Source organism: Taeniopygia guttata, chromosome 10 (assembly GCF_048771995.1).
Source record: "Taeniopygia guttata chromosome 10, bTaeGut7.mat, whole genome shotgun sequence".
Taxonomy (NCBI): domain Eukaryota; kingdom Metazoa; phylum Chordata; class Aves; order Passeriformes; family Estrildidae; genus Taeniopygia; species Taeniopygia guttata.
In genome coordinates, this window is record NC_133035.1 from 17,547,511 (window position 1) to 17,569,554 (window position 22,044).

At 49.1% G+C, this 22,044-nt stretch overlaps 2 protein-coding genes across 8 annotated transcripts in view; one reads left to right on the forward strand and one right to left on the reverse strand.

Annotated features, from left to right (window-relative positions):
- MEF2A (myocyte enhancer factor 2A) overlaps nucleotides 1-3,809 on the forward strand; it is an 81,347-nt gene extending 77,538 nt beyond the window's left edge. For all 7 annotated transcript variants that reach the window (XM_012578078.5, XM_030281661.4, XM_030281662.4 and 4 more), the window contains one exon: nucleotides 121-3,809. In XM_012578078.5, coding sequence (XP_012433532.1) covers nucleotides 121-466 — 346 coding nt within the window. In that variant the 3' untranslated portion in view covers nucleotides 467-3,809. The remainder of the gene's footprint in view (nucleotides 1-120) is intronic.
- Nucleotides 3,810-4,177: 368 nt separating this feature from the next.
- LYSMD4 (LysM domain containing 4) lies at nucleotides 4,178-11,609 on the reverse strand. Its single transcript, XM_072933972.1, has 3 exons — nucleotides 11,388-11,609; nucleotides 9,857-10,144; nucleotides 4,178-6,475 (listed from the first exon to the last, which is right to left on the reverse strand). The coding sequence occupies exons 2-3, from the start codon at nucleotides 10,124-10,126 to the stop codon at nucleotides 5,972-5,974; spliced, it is 774 nt and encodes a 257-aa protein (XP_072790073.1). The 5' UTR covers nucleotides 10,127-10,144; nucleotides 11,388-11,609; the 3' UTR covers nucleotides 4,178-5,971.
- Between the last annotated feature and the right edge of the window lie 10,435 nt (nucleotides 11,610-22,044).

Genomic DNA, 22,044 nt, shown 5'->3' on the forward strand with positions numbered 1-22,044 from the left:
GTGAACTGCATTTATTTCTATGCTGAGCCCCAAGGCCTCACCATGCCAGACACGTGAATTGTCGCTTGGTTTTCACTTTCTGCGTTTTCTTACTGATGCCTTTCGGTTTTCTTTCCCCAGCACTGGCAGCCAGCTATCTCAGGGTTCAAACCTCTCCATTAACACCAACCAAAACATCAACATCAAATCCGAACCCATCTCCCCTCCCCGGGACCGCGTCACCCCCTCGGGGTTCCCGCCGCAGCAGCCGCAGCAGCCGCAGCCGCCGCCGCCGCCGTCGCGCCAGGAGCTGGGCCGCTCCCCGGTCGACAGCCTGAGCAGCTCCAGCAGCTCCTACGACGGCAGCGACCGCGAGGACCCGCGCAGCGACTTCCACTCGCCCGTGGTGCTGGGGCGGCCGCCCAACGCGGAGGATCGGGAGAGCCCCTCGGTAAAACGGATGAGGATGGACACGTGGGTGACATAAACCCGCCGTGTCGCCCTCTCAGCTTTGTGTTCTCAAAATGAACTGTCCTGACATATCTAAATTTATAAATAAGGACGTGAATAAGTATATTTATATGTATATACATACGTGCATATATATATCTTCACATGCATATATATGTGCTAGTGTGTGTAGCATACACCAATCATCAGGCACTTACGACAAACTCTTGTATAGCTGCAGATGTCCCTTGGTAAAAGTAACAGAACAATCCCGTAGGTTTGATCTCTAGTCTGGCACTTACCTGGACTCGTGTGTGACCCCAGCCCGGCCCGCGCAGCGGCGTCCCCGCAGTGTCTCCTCCTCCTCCACACCCACCCGAGCGAGGGCTCGCCTGTAGTACCGTCCCCGTGTGTAGTCAGCTCTATGGTTACTCGTAGTTAAGAAATAATTGCTTTGTAGCAGCAGAGCAGTAGAAAAGCAGGAAGAAGAAAGCAATACTGTACATAAACTGACCTTTCTATTACCCAACCTGGCATGGGTCTCTATTGCAGAGGGTGCATGGAGAAGGGCTGATGCTATAAGAAATAAAAAAAAATAAAAAACAAAAACCCTGTTTTGCACGTGCAAAAAAAAAAAAAGTGTATTGGGTCAAAGAAGTGATTTTTTTAATGAGTGAAAGAGAGCATAGAGAACTCGCATGAAATATTCAGAAAATATTAGCCTAGAAAATAGAACATTAACAAAATAAAATTAATATATTAAGTTATAATTGGAATATGTTTGACAAATTTGTTTTTACGTTCATACCTTTGAAAAATATAGAAACGGATTTTAGCTCATGTATATTTTATATTAAAGAAAACAATACCCTAATGAATTGAAGACTATATATAAAGTTATATACAGTACTTTTGAACACATTCTGCTATGAATTATTTATATAAGCCAAAGCTGTATGTTGTAGCTTTTTTGTAGAGTATAGTTTTATCTTATTTTGACTTTCTAGTTTTTGCTTTCAAAGATGAAAAGGAAAAACTTGCAGGCGGAACCTTGGGGGAAAAATAAGCCATGAACACTTATATGTAAATTTAAATTTGAGCCAAACTCTTTGTGTATATAGCATCCTAAATATATTATCACCTTTGGTGTAAGTACCTATGTATTGTACGGTCACCAGATTAAAAAGTATATTTTTGTGGATTGACGCCAACTTGAAACAAGGCGAGGTCCTTATTAAGTAGAGTATTCACTGTTTAATATTTACTATTTTGTTAAATATACTGTACTTTCTTTGGATTTTAATTATTATTAATATTATTATCCAGATTTTTCAGAGGGTGTATAAAGGGGTTGGCCCCCTCACTGGTGGTGAATGTGTGCCGTTCAATTGTAATCTCTGTGCTGTATGGTTAAGCTTCATTATACATTTTATATATATGTATATAAATAGCAAAGTGGCAAAAAAAAAATCCGGTGTTAAGTTCATCCTGCATAAATATAAAAAATCTGTTACAACACATTTTAAGGCATCATTTTAAAGCTGCCTCTTCCAAGGAGGAAAAAAAAACAGTGGAAAAACTTGACCTAATTTCTCATGATAGGGAAATGACACATATCAGAGGAGCACAAAAGGTTTTGTGAGTTGGCAAGTGGTTTGGGAAAAAATTGCTGCTTCCAGGAAAGAGAGGGAGGAATGCAGAGCCCCCTTGTGCCGCAAGACTGGGCTGGGAGCAGCTTTGGTGTTGGATGCGGGGCCGTGATCCCACCGTGCTCCCAGTCACCTCCAGGCTGGCAGTGCTGGTTCTGGGTGGAAGCTGCAGAGCTGTGGGATTGCCCAAACCCTTCAGAGTTAGCCCTGATATTTATTGCGTTTTTTGCTTGGGCTTTACATTTTTTTTTTGGCAGTTAAAAATCCCTTGATGCTCTGAGGGCGGGGTGAGAAGGGCGGTGTCCCTGTGGTACCTGTGGCTCCAGCCCTGTCTCGGTGTCCTGGAGCGTTCAAAGCCGCGGGGCTCCGGTGCCCTCCGGCCCTTCCCTTGGAACTGCCTCCCCTTCCTGGGTTCATCCCGGCTGGCAGAGGCCGGAGGCAGAAGGGACACGTTCCCATGACCACGGTGTCCCCAGGGACCGAATTCACTTGCTGCTCCCTGGAACCTTTTGCTGCTCTGACCAGTGATGTGAGTTCCATGATTTATGCACCTGTATGAACTTTGCTGTACATCCGAGTGGGAGTTCTGCATTCACATTTACTGTCTATTTTCTTGTGTGCCTTATCAGATGGCTTTGCTGACTGTATCTCAATAGTCTTTATTTCTATGCAGGTTTTTAAACAGTACTTAACTACTGTTTTCTTAAAGACAAAGCTACACAAGGGTTAGAGTTTGTATTGAAATTGCACCAATGAATTAAAAATAAAAATAATCAGTTCTAAAGAGCTGGGCAAGGGAGTGGCCCTGTGCTGCCCCAGCCCCGGCAGAAACGTCCTTCCACGGCCCTCCGGTCTCGGGGAGCACCTCCTGCCACCGAGGACTTGGGAATCCTGGTTTTTAATAACAAGTAACTCACTTTGAAACATACTTTTTTAGAAATTGTAAAAATGTTTTATATATAAAAAAAGAGATGACATAGCACAGATATTTCAACAGGTTAAAAAAAAAACTTTTTAAAATTATCTCTGCTGACTGAAGTGCAAGTGGATCCAATCCTGGGCTGAACCCAGTCAGGTCTGAATGATTTAAGATTTTTATCTCTGTTGTGACAAATCACCTCCATCCTCGAGCTCTCACGATAGTTTTGAGAACGCCACGTTGTCAGGGACTCGTCAGAGAGAACTGCTTTAGCCTTGCCTTCCCTCCAAGGACACTAATGCATCAGAAACTTGCGAGTTACTGTGCGCACAAGAAATACATAGTAAATAAGGAACAAAACAACTCCTAACAATTGATCCTGGGCAGAAGTTAAATCCGAATGTGAAAGAAAGACTTAACCAATGTAAACATTTAAATCTTAGTAGAACCTTTCTTCACTTTGCTGTGCAAGAGAACACTGCTTTGCTATATTTAAAATGGCTTTTTTAAAAGAGATTTATGTATTTGGTAAATGTTTGTAGTCAACAGTTCACAAGAAGCTGTTCACGGTTTAATGCTGATAAGCCGTTTGGCGGCACAAGCTGGACTTTGTTGCCATCCTTGAGACGAATCTTTTAAGAAAAAAAATAAGTTAATCTCAATTTTTTTCCCTGAATGTGTTGTTTTTTCTTCAATATACAATAAATATTCTAGTGAACTTTTTATCAAATGGTTAAGAAAATGCTAGAGGTTGTTGTAAAATATTTGTATCCTGCATTCACTAAAGTAAAGATACTGGCTTTTACTGTGTACTCCGGCCTCTCTCGTGTTTGCAGAGCACTGGTCCCGTCCGGCGCGTCCTCGCCCCCTCCAGGTGTCAGTCCAGGTGCGAGCTGTTGGTTTTTAACTGCAGCCATGAGGATTTTCATTCACACACACACTTGTCACTGCACCCATGGACTGATGCCCACTAAGAACCTTTCTATGAAACACGGAGAAATGGGCAGATGGCCCAGGGTCCATTGAGAGTGAAGAGCCCAAGGCCAGTCCGGCCTCTCCTGCTCCTCCTGCTGCTCCCACTCCCGCTCCCTGCAGGGGCTGAGGTGAGGCTGCAAGGGGCCCCTCTTCCTCGGGCAGGTGCTCAGCTGTGTGATAGCAAATAAAGCACAAGCTGTGCCCCTTGTGCTTTTATTTCATGTGGCTTTATTTAAAAATGTAAGAACCACCCCCTCCCCAGAACAAAGAGATACAGCTCTTCACAGAAGAAAAATACAAATTTTTGTTCAGTATAAGATACTTTGGAGTATTCATTTATAAAATTAGATTCCCACTTTTGAGAGCTGCAGGGAACACAGGTTCTCATCGTAGCAGCACATGGTTGTGCCTGTGTGGGGTGGGGTCCTCACCTTGCTGGAGACACTTCAGTCCTGCCTGTCCAGGCTGAGGCCACACCGGCACAGCAGCCGGTGCTGTACCACAGCCCCTCTCCAGCCCCTGCTCTGCCGCAGCGTCCTCGGGCTGCCGGGGAAGCTGGAAAAGCCCTGAGGTGCTGCTGGCAGCTGGGAAGCTGCAAATGGGGCTGGGCCCAGGTGGGGACAGTGAACAGCAGCTTCCTGCACCTGCCCACCAGCACCACCCTCAGTGCAGCACCAGCAGCACCTGCCCACACATTTAGTGGTTGGTTCCAGGAAAGCCTTCACCTCTGCCCACAGGCCCAGAATTTGCTGAATCAAATTTCTGAGACAAGTTCTTCTCTTTAGCAAAGCTCCCAAGGCCTCCCTTGCTGCTCCCTTGCAGCAGGTAGTGTTTGCTGAGCGGCCCTGAGGAGCGCAGCCCTGGGGCCGACTGACACCTCCACTGCCCTGCAAAGCTTTTCAGTGCATGTGGCCAGTTCACAGAAACCTGCCACAATCAGCAGCTTCAGAGTCCTCTCCTGGAAAGGCTTCACCCTTCTTTCTTCTTGGACTTCTGTCCTGGACCTTCAACCTGCACCCAGCTCAGCACTCCCACTCAGGCTGCACACGAGGAAGTAATTCCATGACTGAGCCTGGGTGTCTGAGAAGCACCACTATAGACTATTATTAGTATTTTTTAGCAAATAATACTGACTAGACCTCCTGCCAGCAAATGAGTCCTTGAGAAGTGCCTGTGACTCCTCTTTCGTGCTCTCCTGTCCCCATCCAACACCCCCTGCCCACCTGGGGCCCTGCAGGGCTGAGCAGCACCCTGGGACAGCACAGACCTGCACGGAGATCTCTGATCTCGGGAGCCATCTCTGAAGGAGTTCACTGAGGGGAAGAGGGCTGTGCTTATCCTTCCCAGGGTGGGCCTGATGCATCCGAACTGAACACAGCTCAGAGGTTTGCTCAGGGGGGTGACAAGGTGGGGTGCTGGCAGCGTCATTGTGCCCTGGCACACCCAGCTTAGAGCCCCAGAAGGCATCGTTTGGGTCAAGGAGGCCAAAACCACCATGGCCTGCAAGAGACAAAAATGACACCCCTGAAAAGAAGTGCCCCCCGCTTCTATTCCAGCAAAAAGAGTTTCCTTAAAATGCAAACAACCCCTAACTTTCCAACCACATTAATACTGCACTTTCTAGCTCAGCAGCAAAGAATTTGCTTCTAGACACGGCATTAAGAAATACCTGAAGCAACCGTAATGAGTAAATTGCTACAAAATACTTTCCCTCAACAGAGTTCCCAACTCTGAGGCCACCTGGGTGATGATCTCCGTAAGCAACAAAGCATCCTTGTCTTTCCATCAAAATCACATCACCTCATTTTCAGTCAAATTCAGGATTACATCATCAGCTACTTATAAAAATAAAATTCCTCTGTATAGTTGTATCCCCTTGGGTGCACTTGAGTCATCACGAGCGTAAGGACAATCAATACTGCTGGAGAGGTTGAAGTGGGCTGCCCTTTCACCTTAGGGTTTGTTTTCCTACCACTGAGCCTGGTGGTAATTTCCCTTCCTATCCAGCTGTTGAAGCATTTGAGTTTGTCATGTTAGAGGTGTGGGCCACCAGGGCTTGTGTTTTAAAATAGATGATATAGAACACCGGCAGGACGATTCCTATCAGGAGCATAATGAACACGGCGTTCCACCACTGGATTCCGCAGTCCGCACCGTTCCCAGCGTCCCGCTTCCCTGCCTCGGGCAGGGGCCTCTTCAGCCCCTCCCCGCCGTACTGCGCGTTCAGCTGCACCTCCACCTGCACGGCGTCCTGGATGCTCTGGTCGATGCCCCTGAAGTACTCGCTCAGACGCTGGCCGTCGGCGGAGCCGCCCGCGCCGGGGTCGGGCTCCGGCGGCTCCAGGCGCGTCAGGCCGGGCTGGGCGGGCCCCGCCGGGGGCGGCCGCAGCGCCCCCGCGCTCTCCGTGAGCAGCCCGTGCGGCCGCACCGGGATCTTGATGGACTTCAGCGCGTACAGGTCCTGCTCCCGGATGAAGTTGTTGACGCGTTTGATATCCGCAACCTAAGGAATCCAGAAAGGACACAAACAGTGAGGGCAGGACAGCCCAGGAGTGAGGCAGGAAGCAGCTACAAAACCAGTGTGCAAGGAGCTGTCAGGGAATAAAAGCAGGCCCTGGATACAAGAGGTTTGATGTTCTGAGATTCCCCAGCAGCTCCAAGAGTGCTCCAGTTCCTGCAGGACAGAGACAATCCCCTGTTAAAGCAGCCTACAACCTCCACCTCTTGTACCTGCTGTATTTTGCTCCATACTGCTTTTCCTTCTCTTTGCTTTCTTTGCCCTTTTCTCAGTTAAGGCAAGAAGAATCTTTTTAACTAACAGATCCTTTTAAAAACTATTTTCGTACCTTACACATGAGTGCTTAAGGTGAGAGCACAACACCAGTGTGAGCATCTCCTGCTCAGGAAGTTATTTCAGAGTGACCAGAGCTCCATTGTGGGAGCACAGCAGTTCTGAGAGCAAGGGCACAGCCTGGAGAGCAGGTGAGCATCTCCTGCACGAGCATCCTCTGCTCAAGGAACACCTCTCTTCTGCAGGACAGCAGCTCATCCAGCCCATTCCTCCTCAGCATGTCCTGCTGAAGGACAATCAGCTCTGTGCTCCTGTCACCACCTTTCATGGTTCCTGTGCAGGGCTCCTGTCTGTGAGCTGTGTCCCCAGCCAGCAGCAGAACAGCAGGGAGAAGCAGCCACACGTGCAGCATCAGACACGGGCGGGCAGTGCCAGTGCAAAAGACAAAGGCAAGGCAGCAACTCTTATTTAACATTAACTAAGAGAAGATGCTTAATCCAGTGGCCACTCACAGCCACCCAGCAAGCACAGCAACTTCTCAGTTGCACTAAACCCTCTGCCAAAGGAAAGGAACAGGATGTCAGTGTGTGCCAGGAGCTCTCTGCTGCAGCCAAGGAGATGTGAAAGAACCTTGAGGAAAAGGCTGGAGGGCACAAAATAAAACAGCGAGAGCCAAAGCAAAGAGAAAAACAACACAAACAGGTAAAGCACCTCTCATCCATCACAGCACAGAGACACAGTACAGGGACTCTGTGTGTCCTCTTCAGAAATCACAGCATGACCTGCATTCACTGCACACTCACACGCTTGAGGCTGCCAAGGAAACTGGGGAACTAAAAGAGAAAAAAACCCACTTTGCTTCCTAAGCTCAGAGGTAGAGAGGAGAGGAGATGGAGGCCTGAATCTCATGTTTACTCTGCAAAGCCTGAGAACTCTGAAAATGGCACATTTAATCCAGAACCTGATCTGGGGACCCTGAGGCAAAAGGAATCCTCAGTCGCTGTTTCGAGCTCCTCACAGCCAGCCCCAATGTCAACTCTGGACTAAACCCTGCAAAATTTCTTAGTTATGAAATAAAATCTCACCCAGAGCCTCCTAACTGAGGTGCTGCTTCAATTTCTGGATTTGTTCCAATGAAAACAAATTACTGGGACAGTAAATATCCCCCGTGGTGTCTGCAATCAAATACTGCAGTGTGGTGCTAAGACTCTAGAAACAGAAAGTGGAGCAGCACTCACACAGAAACAACAAACAAAGCCGATGGGAAGCATGCGAGAGACTGGGCTGCACAAGCATTTAGGCTTATTTTCTGTACTCATTTTTTTGGCTGCAGTGAGCTCCTCTTGTCCCAGCTGAAGAACAATGCCAAAAGCAAGCCACGACTATAAATGGTCAAGAGTAAAAATGAGAATTTTGAAGTGCTTTGCATCTCTGCCAACTTATTGGTGGCACACACACAGAGTTATTTGTTGTACTGTCTTACTATCCCCTCCCCAAGCAGATTCTGAAACCAATGTCAAGTTCTCATTGATTTCAAGGAGAAGTTCATCCTGGATTTTTACACGTATTTGCCTACATATCTGTGGTTACTGTTCTCACTGCTATCCTGGTGACCTTTCAGGAGCTGTTTAATTGTGCAAATAAAATAAAACACATGAAAACTGCCATGCCAGTCTTTAAAGAGACAAACATACAAATCTCCTACAATAATGATTTCTGTACCTGTTCAGTTTAACTGGAACACGTCAGAAGTTTCTGGGAGGGAGGGAGGCAGCAGGACAGTTTTTGTCCTGTGGGAGGATGTGGTCCCTTCCATCAGCCTGCTTTTCTGCTGGGCAGGCCCAGCAGCCTCCAGAGGGGCTGACAGGCTCCAGGAGTGAGGCAGCAGAGGAGCAGCCTCAGCAGGGACAGAACTGGGCCCTCTGAGTGACAGTGCAGAGGCACAGCAGGACTCTTCACACCATAACCAAAGAACTGTTCAGGATCTCCCTCCTCTGAGTTCACCCAACTGCTGTGAGTCTGCCCAGGTGCTGCTGAGAGCAGCACACAGCTCCAAACCCAACCAAAGCTCAGCTCTCCTGGGGCCAATCAAGGCCTATTCAAGTCCTACCAGACTCGCTTCTCCACACGCACTGGGCTCGTCAGCAGAACCTACAAGGGTGTCTTTTTCTGTTTTGTTTTTGTTTCTAAGGGCATGGGAGGGGAGGAATTGCTGCAATCCCTCTAAGGCCTCTTGCCTCAGCTGCACCACACAGCTGCTGTGTGGTTAAGCAAGACAGACTGCACTGGCAGGGCAGCACTGGAGCCAGAGCTGTATCATTATCCCTGCTGTGGTCACCAGCCAGTCGTTTCATTGTGGAGCTCTGAAATCACAGTCCAGCTTGCAGATAAAGGGGGCTCTAAAAATACAGCTCCAACTGCCGAACAACGGGAGGCTTCTAATGTTCAGAGCAGGTAATTAAACTCTCCAGCAGTTTTGCTCTTCTTTGGAACAAAGAAAATGTGCTGTGTAGTTGTTCCAGCTCAGAAATCTCACTGTGTACATGCCTTCCCTCTTGCCCACAGGCACCTGAACTGTGCATGCTCTGGGATGACAGCAAACAACCAAAACCCACACACAGACACCTGGACTTTGGGACTGAACTTTGGTACCTCTCCACATGCACCCGTTAGACTCAGACCTTCCTTGTAAAATGTAAACTGATACCTTTCAAAAAATAAACAAAAACCCTCACCCATAACTGTGGTGTTTCTTTGTACTGCTCAATTTACTTCAAAAACTCCAATGTTCCTTGAGAGCAGAGCCCTGGCCCTAATTTCTACACTCAGCTCCCTAATGTTTGCCCTCACTGAAATAACTTAGTACAACCTGCACTTAGTCACCAAAATTAAACAGGGAAGCAGGTCAGGCAGGGTGTGATGCTGACAACATCTTCCCAGGCTGTTGGCTGAACAACTCCTTTTTGTGTTTGTCTGGGGTTATTTTTACCTTTCTCCAGTTTTACCTGGACAATGACCATTCACACAATGCACAGAAGCAGCAGATCACAGGCCAGCTTCTGGCGTGGCTCACCCCAGGCAGAGCAGCCTCACCTTGCAGCCGTACTGCAGGGCCAGCTTGTTGAGGCTGTCCTCCTGCGTGAGCTCCCTCTCCAGCAGCACCACGTCCCCCAGCCGGGCCCGGCCGCTGCCCCGCGCCTGCTCCTTGCCCCTGGGCCGCAGCTCCATCACGTTCAGCTCCTCCTCCGAGGACTCCTCCGAGTCGGAGCGGCCATTGGGGAACACGAACACCTGCCTGCCCGGGAAGGTGTGGACAGAGGCAGGAGCCTGGAAGGGTCTTGTCCGGCTCTCATTCAGCCTCATCTTTCACAGCAGCAGCACCTGGAACAAAACCCAGACACTTTCAGCTTTCTCAAGAGCAGTGTTTAGCTCTAAAGATTCACAGAATGCACAGAAAGCTGGCAGGTGTGAACGCTCACCACACAAAGGGGCAAATCCAGAAGTGTTATTCTACCAGCAATATTAGAAAAGTTATGTACTCAAACTGCAGCAATCAGTAATTTTTTTCTAAATTTTTTTTTTGGCCTACCAGTGAACAAACCACCTTATAACTATGTTGCTCAACATTTTAAATGCTACATTCTATAATTTCATTCAAAAAGCAACAAAATCCCTTGAGCAAACTGTCTTTAATTACGGTCAAAACATACATCAGGTCTACTAACAGACATTAAAAACTGAGAAAAGTTATCCTTTTCCTAAGTCCTTACCTCTCTACACTTTAGGAATCCACATTCTAAGTTCTTGGAAGAGCACTTTTTTTTTTTTTTTTTTAATAAGGACAGCTCATGCTACACTTAACTTCAACCTGAATAACAAGGCTTCATTTTGTTGCATAAAGATTACAACCTGCCTGAGCACTTTAATTATTGCTCAGCCTACAGCTGCAAGTTCGGGTTGGTTGTTTTTTTTTTTTCCTTCGATCCTCAGCTCCACAAACAATTTGTTGCCAGGATGAGGTATAGGTAAGAAAACCCCATACTGTTATGGATCCGTGACCTTAACGTTCTCCATCTACCCCTAAGGGATTTTTCAGGTGAAACCAGTAAGATTTAATGGCATTTCCTTGGCCCCGGGCACGGCACCCAGAGCTGTGCCGAGGGAGTTCCACACGCAGGACCAGGCTGAGGGACCCCGGCCCCGCCCGCACAGCTCCGCAGGGCTGCCGAGCTCCGCCCGAGCGCCTCGGACCCCGTCAACACCTCAGGGGGATCCCCACGCCCTCAGGGGGATCCCCACGCCCTCAGGGGCCCGGGGGTCCTTTCGGGAGAGCCTTCAGCCCTCAGGGCGCCCCGCTGCCCTCGGGGGGTCCCGCTCCCCTCATGGGGTCCCGCTCCCCTCAGCGCTTCAGGTGACCCCAACGCCCTCAGGACTTGAGGAGAGTTCGGATCCCCTCAGAGTGTCCCGCTCCCCTCAGGCTGTCCCGTTGCCCCAGGGGCTCCGCTCTCCTCAGCGTTTCATAGGATCCCGCTCCCCCCAGGGTCCCCGCTCCCCTCAGGGTCCCCGCTCCCCTCAGGCCGTCCGTCCCGTTTCCCACCCCCCTCCCAGCGCTCCCCTCACGGACCCGCCGCCATCGGCCCCGCACCAACCTGGCCACGGTCTCGCCCAGTGCTCCTCCCATTGGCTGGCGGCGCCGGGAGGCGGGACTTCAGCGCGGCCCAGCCAATGGGAGCCCGGGAAGGGCGGTGGGGAGGGACGGGATGAGCGGGCGGGGCCGAGCCGGCAGGGGGCGGGGCCTCACTTAAAGGGGCCGCGCCACCCGGGCCGGGACCGAGCCCGGAGCGCTCGGGGGGACCGGGTCAGACACCCGAACAGAGGGACAGGTCACACACCTGAACAGAGATCAGGTCACACACCTGAACAGAGATCAGGTCACACACCTGAACAGAAGGACAGGTCACACACCCGAACAGAGATCAGGTCACACACCTGAACAGAAGGACAGGTCACACACCCGAACAGAGGGACAGGTCACACACCCGAACAGAGGGACAGGTCACACACCTGAACAGAGATCAGGTCACACACCCGAACAGAGAGACAGGTCACACACCTGAACAGAGGGACAGGTCACACACCTGAACAGAGATCGGGTCACACACCCGAACAGAGATCAGTCACACACACAACAGAGGGACAGGTCACACACCCGAACAGAGGGACAGGTCACACCCTGAACAGAGATCAGGTCACACACCCGAACAGAGGGACAGGTCACACACCCGAACAGAGATCAGGTCACACACCCGAACAGAGGGACAGGTCACACCCTGAACAGAGGGACAGGTCACACACCCGAACAGAGATCAGGTCACACACCCGAACAGAGGGACAGGTCACACACCCGAACAGAGATCAGGTCACACCCTGAACAGAGGGACAGGTCACACACCCGAACAGAGATCAGGTCACACACCCGAACAGAGGGACAGGTCACACACCCGAACAGAGGGACAGGTCACACACCTGAACAGAGGGACAGGTCACACACCTGAACAGAGGGACATATCACACACCTGAACAGAGATCAGGTCACACACCCGAACTGAGGGACAGATCACACACCTGCAAAGCCCTGGGTGAGGTGCCACTGCCCCGGGCCACGTCCCACACCGGTACAATGGGTCAGCTCACACACCTGAACGACAGCTGATGTCACACACCTGAACAACAGGTCACATCACACACCTGTACAGCCATGGGCGAGGTGTCACTGCCCCAGGACACGCCACAGAGCCGTACAAGGGGTCCTGTAACACAGGACACAGAGCCCTGTGTTACAGTAACATCTCAGTTATTATATTGTCAATATGTAATAACAGATATGTCAGTATTACAATGTGTCAATATTACAATATGTCAATTTTACAATGTGTCCGTATTTCTCTACCATACTGTGTCTGCAGAGCTGACCAGCTGTGCTCCACATTGCAGTGTTTGCCTTGGCCAACCCTGACTCATGGCTGATGTTTAAAAAACAAGCTCAGGACACACTGCTAGCAAATTCCACATTCAAAGCTTTTCTGGGGTGCAGGGACAGGACAAATGATGTCCTCCTTGCCAGCTGTCAGAATTCAGCAGGCACTCCCTGAGGTGCCCACAGGGTGAAAATCTCCTGCAGGGACAGTCTGGGGTAGGCTCAGCCCGGGGTCTGGCTGCTCTGTGCCCTAAAGGTGATGGACAAAGCCGCTTTTAAGTGAAATTAAAGCTGAGTGCAGCCATTGGCCATCCCTCTGCCTCCCCCTGTGCACCCCAGTGCTGCAGGCAAGAGGGGAGAGCATTTCCTCTCCAGCTCTGGCCACCCCTGGATTAGACACATCAGCTGCTAAATGTGACACACTGAGAGGAAAGAAGGCTCTTCACGCATCAAGAATTTCTTTAAGCAACAGCTGTTCTTCACAGCTCTTACCTGCCCACACACCTTTGTGGGGCTGAGGGATTTTGGCAGGGATGGAAGGGTGCTGGGAGAGTGGCCAGGCAGGGCTGTGGCTGAGCCAGCTCCCCATCTCCCAGCAGGTCACAGGATTTCCTTCCCTCCATCCCCGGGCCAGATCATCCCAGGAACAGATGGCTTTGGGCTTGGGCAGCTTTCTGGCCCAACAGAGGATGGACTCAGTCTGCTGGTGAGGGCTTCACAAGCATGGGGAGTAGATGAAAGGTGCCAAAATACCCTTCTTGAGCCACTCGGAGCCCCTCTGTGACTACCGAGGTTCAAAAGTTACAAGAAATAATCACGTTTTGTCAAACAGATCCAGGTTACTCAGGGTAACCTGTCGAACCTGGAAAATAAACTGAGGAAATGCTGGAAATGTGGGGGAATTGACCAGACTTTGCTGCCAGGGCTCAGTCTGGGCTGGATTACTGTCCTCAATAGTGTTGAACAAGAAATAACTGTTTTGTGGGAGTGCTGATGTTAGATCTGGGTCAATTGCATGGGTGATGTCATCATTCCAAATAATTGGAATATTTTTGTAGTTAGCAGACAGATTGTGAGAGCTGCACAGCCCCAAACAAGCAGAGTCTGTCTGAGAGCTCAGTGGTTCAGTTATTATCTGCACTCAATCAACACAAGGGTCATTTGTGCCCTGAATTTCAGGAAGAATCCTCCTGCCCTGACTTAGATCAACACAGAGGGTGTCAGAGCTGAGTCTGCTCATTTGCACTCAATCCAAAGAGCAGTGTGTCCATGGTGCTGGGCACCAGCTGGAATTCACATCCATGCCAGCTGCTTCCCAGCGTAATCCCTGTGATAAAGAATCAAAACTTTCATGAAGGTCTTGGCTGGGAATCTCCAAATAATCTAGAACAGGGCTCCTCTCCTGTGTCCCTGCGATTCCTGGGAGCTCTTGCTCACACCCAGAATTGCAGTTTTCCTCATCACTTGGGATTTGTCCCTCTTTCTTCAGGCTCACTTGAGAAGTGTGAGAAGTGTCAGACTCACATCCCCTGTGTTGTTCTCTGCTTCTCTTTCAGCTGCATTCTAAGCTGTGCAATAAAACCTCTCACTCAGTGACAGGCTGCTCTCCACCCTTGGGAAAAGAGGAACTTCAGGAAAAACTTCTTGAGCACCTCCTTAACATCAACCAATCACTCCTGTTTAGTTTAGCAGGTACTTAGGAAAGGCTCCTATACAGCACTGTGAGGCAACAGGAATCTGCTGGTATTTCTGAATTATACACACAAAAAGAGAAAAAGACGAATATTCCTTTTTACCTTCATTTCATTGTTCCCTAGTGTGAGACTGGGAAGGCAGCTGGAGCAAACCCCACTCATACTCTGGACATGGCATTATTGAAATTATGATGTCTCTCTTGCAAATAATGAATAAAAGCTGGGCTCTGCTCTGGCTTTGGACTAATGCAGCACAACCAATTTTAGTGGAGTCAGCCCTGTGTTAAGTCAGAAGCACGAGCCAAATACAACAAAATAAACCTCTCCCTGGTACCTGAAATGACTCAGTTTATGTGGGTACTGCAGGTACATTTGATTGAATTATACACACAGCCGTGATTTTAAGAGGTTGATACAGTAGGCACCCAACACAGGGGAGAAAAACTCAACTAAATTAAATTAACTATAGGTAAATACTTAATAGAGTTAATTGAGCTGTGGAGTTTACTCAGAGTGCAAGTTTGGTAGCATCAGGTTACACCTTGCCTCTTTTAAGGCTTTCTCCCCTTGGAGCTTGTGTAGCTTGGCAGGTCCCAGAGTGCCACGGAGCACAAGTTCTGTAACTGACTGCCCTGGAAGGGTCTCAGGCTGCAGGAAGGAGCTGATGGTTCAGGTGGTGACACCTGGAAAGAAGCACAGAGCCTGTGTGACACCTTCTCTGCTCAGGGCCAGCCTGGGTAGAGCCTTCCCCACCCACTGCCACCCCAGCCCCAGCAGCAGTGACAGCCACTGTGTCCCTCCATGAGAAGAGGGATTTGTCACCTGGAGCCAGGGTGTGAGGAGATGGGTACCCTCCACCTCTGGCTTCTCCCAGGGCAGAAACAGCTCCTGCCTCCACCCTCTCACGCTTCCTCTCCTGTGTGGAACAGAGCAGGTGTGACAATGAAGGCCCAGCCTCATCATTCATCTCAGACATCAAATTACTCCCACCTACGGGGACTACATTTGAAACTCTCTCACGTATGCAGTGACTCAGGAGTGGCACTTTTATCTGGGGAAGCAGAATGCAGATCTGAATGGCACTGCTGTCTCCTGGAGGAGATAAGGTGTCTCTGCTCAGAGCCCTCATTCTGGGCTTGCCTTCTATCACACAGCTCCATTTGGCAGGGCTGCCTGGTGTGTGTGATAGCAGGCACTGAATTACTTCAGAAGAACAGACTTATTCTTTCTATAAAAACAAATGACTAATTAAAAGTGGTTTTAATTTTGTAATTCATATTTTCTTGGGATTGTCCCAGACTCTGGAGTCCATGCTCCACACCCTGTCCTTCTGGAGAAATTTGGCGAGGGAAAGCTCCTTGAGATTTGTTCCCTTTCCTCTCCCTTACTCCTAAAACTCCTCCTCCCCCTTCTCCCTTCCTGCAACTGGTAAATTGTGAAGAACAGGAATGTTCCTGGGAAGAAACCCAGGCAGAATTGCATTCAGAACAAGTCAAGGATTTCTTGCATAGCTGAAGCATGTGTTTGCAATCCCCAATTGTAGGAGCACATAAGCCCTGCCAGCGAGTGCTGCTCCCTTCAAATGTTCTGAGAGCTCCAGGCAGTGTCCAGGGCAGTCTGTGGACAATCTGAGCTGAGGAATCGCTCCATGGCCCATCTCTTCATGGTGCCATTCCAAAAAGGCTCTTGGTGAAAGGATGGCAAAGAGCCAGCCCTACCATTCCAAGGAGCTGTGCTAGGGATGGTCAGAAACACTGCTCTGGGACCTCCCCAGCCACAGACTGGTTCCATGAGAGAGCTTGGCTGCTACTACCAACCTGTCAGCCCAGGCTTCAGGCAGCTTTTGGGATTGATGCTCTCCAGAATAGTTAGCATGTGCTACCCCAACGAAGGACAAAACCACAAGATCCCTAATTGTAACTGCTGGGAAGCAGCAGAGAGCCAGCAACTACAGCCTGCTCTCCCTTCAGCTTGAGAGGTGCCACTGATCCCGAGAGAAAATTACCTTTCCAAGAGGGTCTGTTCAGTGGTTCAAAACTGGAACCTGTCAGGGCCAGGAAGGATGGGAGCTGGGGGCTGGGACACTGGTTGGGAAAAGCAGCTTTAACCTATTTGGGAGAAAGCTTTTGTCCTTGGCACTACACGGAGTATTGCAGGAGCACAGAGTGAGCCCTTGCTTGAGCTGGTGCTGATTCTGGGGAGAGGCAGGTTGATGAAAGCATCACTTGTCTTTCCAATGACCTTATCATGTGAGCTGAGCCTGCCAAGAGCTGTCTCTTGCTCTGTGCTCCTCGTGGCCTGAGCCAAAGCTCCTGGATGCTCTGTGCCGTATCCGATATCGCTCGGCATCACTGGCCAGCTCCCAGGGCTCACACACGTCCTGGGTGGGACCAGGACACCTCTGTGCTTTGCTGCCTCCAGATCATCTCATTTCCAAACAGGCCCAATCTGAATTTGCAGTTTTTCGAGTACAAGGAACACCCTGAGCTTGAGGGAGGAACAGAAGGAACAGAAGAGCCTTCCAAGGCAAGATCCTTGACCTCCAGAGCTGCATAGCTGTGCTAGCTCCTCTCTCACGCTTCCCAATTGTGTTCCCAGGTCTTTACTGGTGTGTGGCAACAATAATGAACAAGCAACACGTGGGGGCAGCAGAAGGCTTTGCTTCCTTGTCTGGGAGTCTGTGGCTGGAGCATCCTTGCAAGGGTCCTGACACTGGGGTGGGCACAGCTGCAGCTGCCCAGACTCTGGGAGGAGGATGCTGTTGGACAGAGGGGCTTTGTGGCGTCCTGGGACAGGGTATCAGCACTGGGATTTTGGATTTTGTCACTGCACCTGGTGCTGCCCCAGGCCCTGCAGGCCCAGCCCAAGCACTGCCATGCTCATGTTCAAAGCAGAAGACAGTCACAATGGGGTCCACTATGGAAAACTGGCTGGAGTGAAAATCCCAGAGACAGATCTCACTGCATCCCACAGGACAAGCCTTGCTGAGCTTGTTGCACCAAGGCTTGTTGCACGTCCCTTTCAGTGAGGTGAAGGGCAAAAAAGAAGCTCTTACCTCATCACTGTGAAGAAAGATGGAGGTTTCAACTGCTACCATTGATTCTCTTGGAGACTTGGAATTTTCAGGTAACAGGAAGAAGCTTTTTTCTTGGCTGTGGAGGTCTTGAAAGCCAAGTTTTCAGAGCAGAACTATTTCAGACAGGGAAGTGGCTACAATTTACACAGTATGGCTCTAAGATTTTCTGGCTGGGCTATCTCCAGAATAGGTGTCATTTTTCCTGCTCTAAGTGAGCAGAAATTCAGGAATTGCTCGTCCACTTGATATTTGCCAGATTGCTCACATCAGTCTCCCCATCATCAGTAATGTGGAGTCTGAGTGGTATTGGAACAAGCTGATGGAAATGGCAAGAAATAAAAAATTCAACGAAAGCCAACCTTGTCACCAGAAATGGTGGATTAATTATAATAAGGGGTGGGAAACAAAACACCCCTGTGCTCCATAAGTAATTAAAAAAGAGTAAAATCAGATACATTCCCAGATAGGAAAAGCATTTTCTGTAACTGAGGCTGCTACTTTAATTGGAAAATGCTGTTAACACAACTCTGACCGAGGCGAGGGCAAGAGCACAGCAGGGCTGGTGGAGATCTGCAAGTAAACAGCTGAATTGCTTCTCTCACCCTCAATCTGCAAATTTATGAAGCCAAAAGAACAGCTTTAAATGTAAAACTTCTGTTGGAGCTCATGCTTCAATTGGGCTGTGTGCCAGGACATGCAAAGACTTAGGGCATTAAAAGTCTCATGGAGATGAAAAGACAGTGGGGAGTCATTTGAGTTGGCTTGTAATGCACTAAGCTATAGCAGGATCTGCCTTCATTACCTTTAAACCAACTTGTGGGAAGGCAAATTGAGAAAACTGGTATTTTATCACTTGTAATTGTTACAGTAAAAGCTAAGGCTAAGCATGGCTCTGATGGAATTCCTGTGTCCTGAACACAGCCCTGCAGAGGTGTCCCAGCCCCAGACAGGCTCAGCCTTTCCTATACCTGGGAAGTGAAGCAGCCCCTGAAAATGCCCCAGACCATGAAGTGATCATCTCTAGGGATGTGTGAGCTACTCTGTTGGCTGCTGTTTTCTATTCAAACCATCATCTCAGCCAGCCTTTAACCACAGAGCAACAGAAGAGGTGTGCACCTACCCTGGTCCTTCCAAGGAGCTCAAAGTGCTTTAAAAATCCCCAGCCAGGCAGTGCCACTGTGGCTCCTATTGCACAGTGGTTCCCTCAGTTACACAGCGATGAACTGCTCCATCCAAGGCTGCACATGTTGGCATGTCAGGACAGCCCAGATCCTGGGAAGCTGGAATGAGCATCCATCAAGAAATGAAGGATGAGTCTGGCTGTCAATAAACACTGAAAAAAGCTGTGAACAGCAGCAAAGTGACACAAACACGGTGTGGTCACCAGGTACCACCAAAGCACATCTGGCCAAATCCAGCTGTTGTAAGGAAAAGGAAGAGGAGCAGGGCTGTGTCTTTCATTGGTTAATGCTGCAGCTCCCTGCATGGGCTGGCTTCAGGTGGGCAGACTGAGCAGCACTGCCAGGGATCTGGGAAATGCTTTGCTGGGATTCTTCACTGCCAGAAGCTGCTTTACAATATTCCCAGCTGTTCCCCTAAGTATCAGCTTGGACAAAATTAAAGGCAAATTAATTCCCTTGGGTTTCAAGGACCCTGGGAAGTCACTAATCGGGCTCCTGCTGAGCCAAGGGCAAGGAAGAACATTGTTAGCAACAATCACAGAAAATCTTCTCTAATTAGAGCCATGGAATGGGAATGTGCTTCTGGGGAAACCTTTGTGTCTCTCAGGAGCACATTCACCACAAGGAGCCCCAGTGGGCAGTGGGGGCTTTTATCATAGTGCCAGGGATGTCCTCAGCTGAGAGAAATTAAAAAAAAAAAGACACCAAAAACTTCATTAGCCTTAAAACCTCACCCTCAGTCTTTGTCTTGGTCTGAAAGGGGAGGAAAGTGTTTCCATTTGTTTTGAGGTTTGTGTTAGGAAACTCTCCTAAAAGCCAAGGGCCAAATGCTGCTCCTTCTCTTCAGGAAACAGTCCCAGGGAATGGTCAAAGACACCAACCACACAGGGAAGACTTTGCAGGTCCAAGGCCTGGGTGCCAGAAGGGAGTTTCACTGTGGTGTCCTCCATGAGAAGCTGGTTCCAGGGTCACACCCACAAGGATACCCTCAATGTGGGATGTGGGTGCATGGGAGCAATATTGGCCATGATGCCTGGCCTTCAAATCTGCCAGAATCCTGGGAAAGCCATCCCAGGATGCTGTGCTTGGAGTGCTAGAATCAGAGCCTGTATATGAGACAAAAAAAAAAAAAGGGAAGAGGAACCATTAGAAGAATTAAAGGGACACATGAGCAGATGAAAGGTGCAAAGTGTCATCTTTTATGTTCCCAGGTGGGACATCACCAGCAGCAGAGGGAATACCACAGAGCATCAGTGGGAAATGGATCAAGTAACCCCCACCTCACCCCATTCCTTAAAATTCGAACCACACAAATGCTGAGCTCTTTCTCAAAGCAAAGCACAATCCTCTCCTCTCATTGTTACCTGTAACCCAGAGCCTGTGGAAGCAGCTACTGTGAATTAACATGAGAGAAAGGAGCTGGATTGAATTTGCTAAGGGAGACAAAAACCCCTACAGGCATGTTGTTAAGAAAGAATGAGCACTAATTCTGTTTATTCTGATTAGCTTTGTTTGATTGTGCTTGATTGTGCTTGCCCTAGGAAATGTGAGAGCTGGTGGGGATCATATCAGCAAAGAAAATCAGCAAGCAACAAGTTGATGGTTTAGAGTTCATGCAAACATCGTGCCAGCCACTGAACCAGAAGAAAAGAGTTGGCTCAGAGGCAGCCACTTATCTACTGATAAGACCCTTTTAGGGAAGAAATCTCAGAATGATGTGGAAGAGAGATGGGAAATTGTGCTGCAGAGCTAAGCCAAGCAGTCAGCAGAGAATATGGCATTGTTTGAGTTTTTCTTTGCTTTCCTCCCTGTTCTTCCCCATTTATTATTAGAACAAAGAGTATTTTTGCCTGTAAAAATCTTTGTGCCTAGAGAGGTAACACTGGGGTGCGCTCCTGCACCAGAACTGAACTTTTGGGTAGCTTTGATCCAACTTTCTGAAGAAAATCACAACAAAATTCTTAGCTATGGATCTCTATATGATCATTATCTCAGCTTTAAACACCTACATTTGCAACTCCTTGTTTGTGGAGACAAAATACATCACCATGGTTTCAACTGACCAGAAAGTCTCTCCCAGCAGCCGCTCTCTGTGGAAGTGTCAGAGGAAGGAGATCAGGTCCCAGGTGGCCAGAGAACACAAGCTGTGGCTGGCCAGGAGCAGAAGCTGTCAAACATGAGGCATCTGGAGAGGTGAGCAAATTCAGGACAACTTCTTTGTCCAGCAGATAAACCTTCCTGCCTTTTTTTTACAGATGTGATGTGCTTACAGATGTTCCCTGAAAGGGGCAGCAGAGACCAATCCCACACGATGAACAGAGAGAGCCGTCCTGATCGGGGAGAAATAAAAATGAAGAGCAAGAATTATTTGCAACATTTCTTTTCCTTGGCATAGAGGCTCCACCAAGTGTCCACTCAAATAAAAACAGCTTGGACCTATACAGGCCAAACTGGGGCTGCTTGGTAGAATCTTGATCAACTTTGTGATCCCTTCCTTCAGCTGCTTTTGAGAGGAGGGCACCAACCCTGCCCAAACATGGGTGCTGGGTGTGCAGACACTGTGGAGCTCTAGATAATACACTGATTAACACCTATGTCACTACAGCCTTTGGGTTGGCAGGGGGATCAGTGTAATTTGGGAAAGGTTCACTAACAGGCTCATGAGTACCTGCACCACAGCTCATCACTAACAATTTGGCTCCCACCTAACCCTAAAAGAGGGAGAAGGAAAAAGGCTGATTAAACTATCAAGGTTCCCCTCAGTCCATGCTGGTGTGAAGGTGTGAAGCTGGAAACCCACCTTGGACCACCTTTACAATCTCTCCAGGCTCTCCTGAACCACTCAGAGTTAATTCTTAGAGCTGATCCAAGTTGCTGCCTGGAGAAGAAGGCACAGTTACTGACCTGCAGCAAATCCCATATGTTACTTCATCTAAGCCTCTTCCCCCAGCCTGTCCTGTTGCTTTAATTGCCTCATGCCCCTCTCTAGCACTGTCCACAACCCCCAGTCCAAGAGCTGCAATCATGGGACAATACCACAGGCACAAACCATGCACCAGTCTCTTCATCAAGGATTTGAAAGAGGCCTGAGATTTGAAAGCAAGGAGGGGCCAGTGTGAGGTGAGAAGGCAGCAGAGGAGCCGAGGCAGCGAGAGCTTTATCAGGAAACCAAGAACCCTCTCTGCTCCTGCTCTCAGGATAGAACAGCACACCAGCAAATCTGGCTGCAGACTGAAATCTTGGCTTCCCCTGAAGCCAATGGCAAACATCCCACTGGCTTCAATGGGAGCAGCACTTCATGCCAGATCTCGTGCTTCCCATTCCTCTGCCGTAGCCATGAGAGCAAGCTTCCC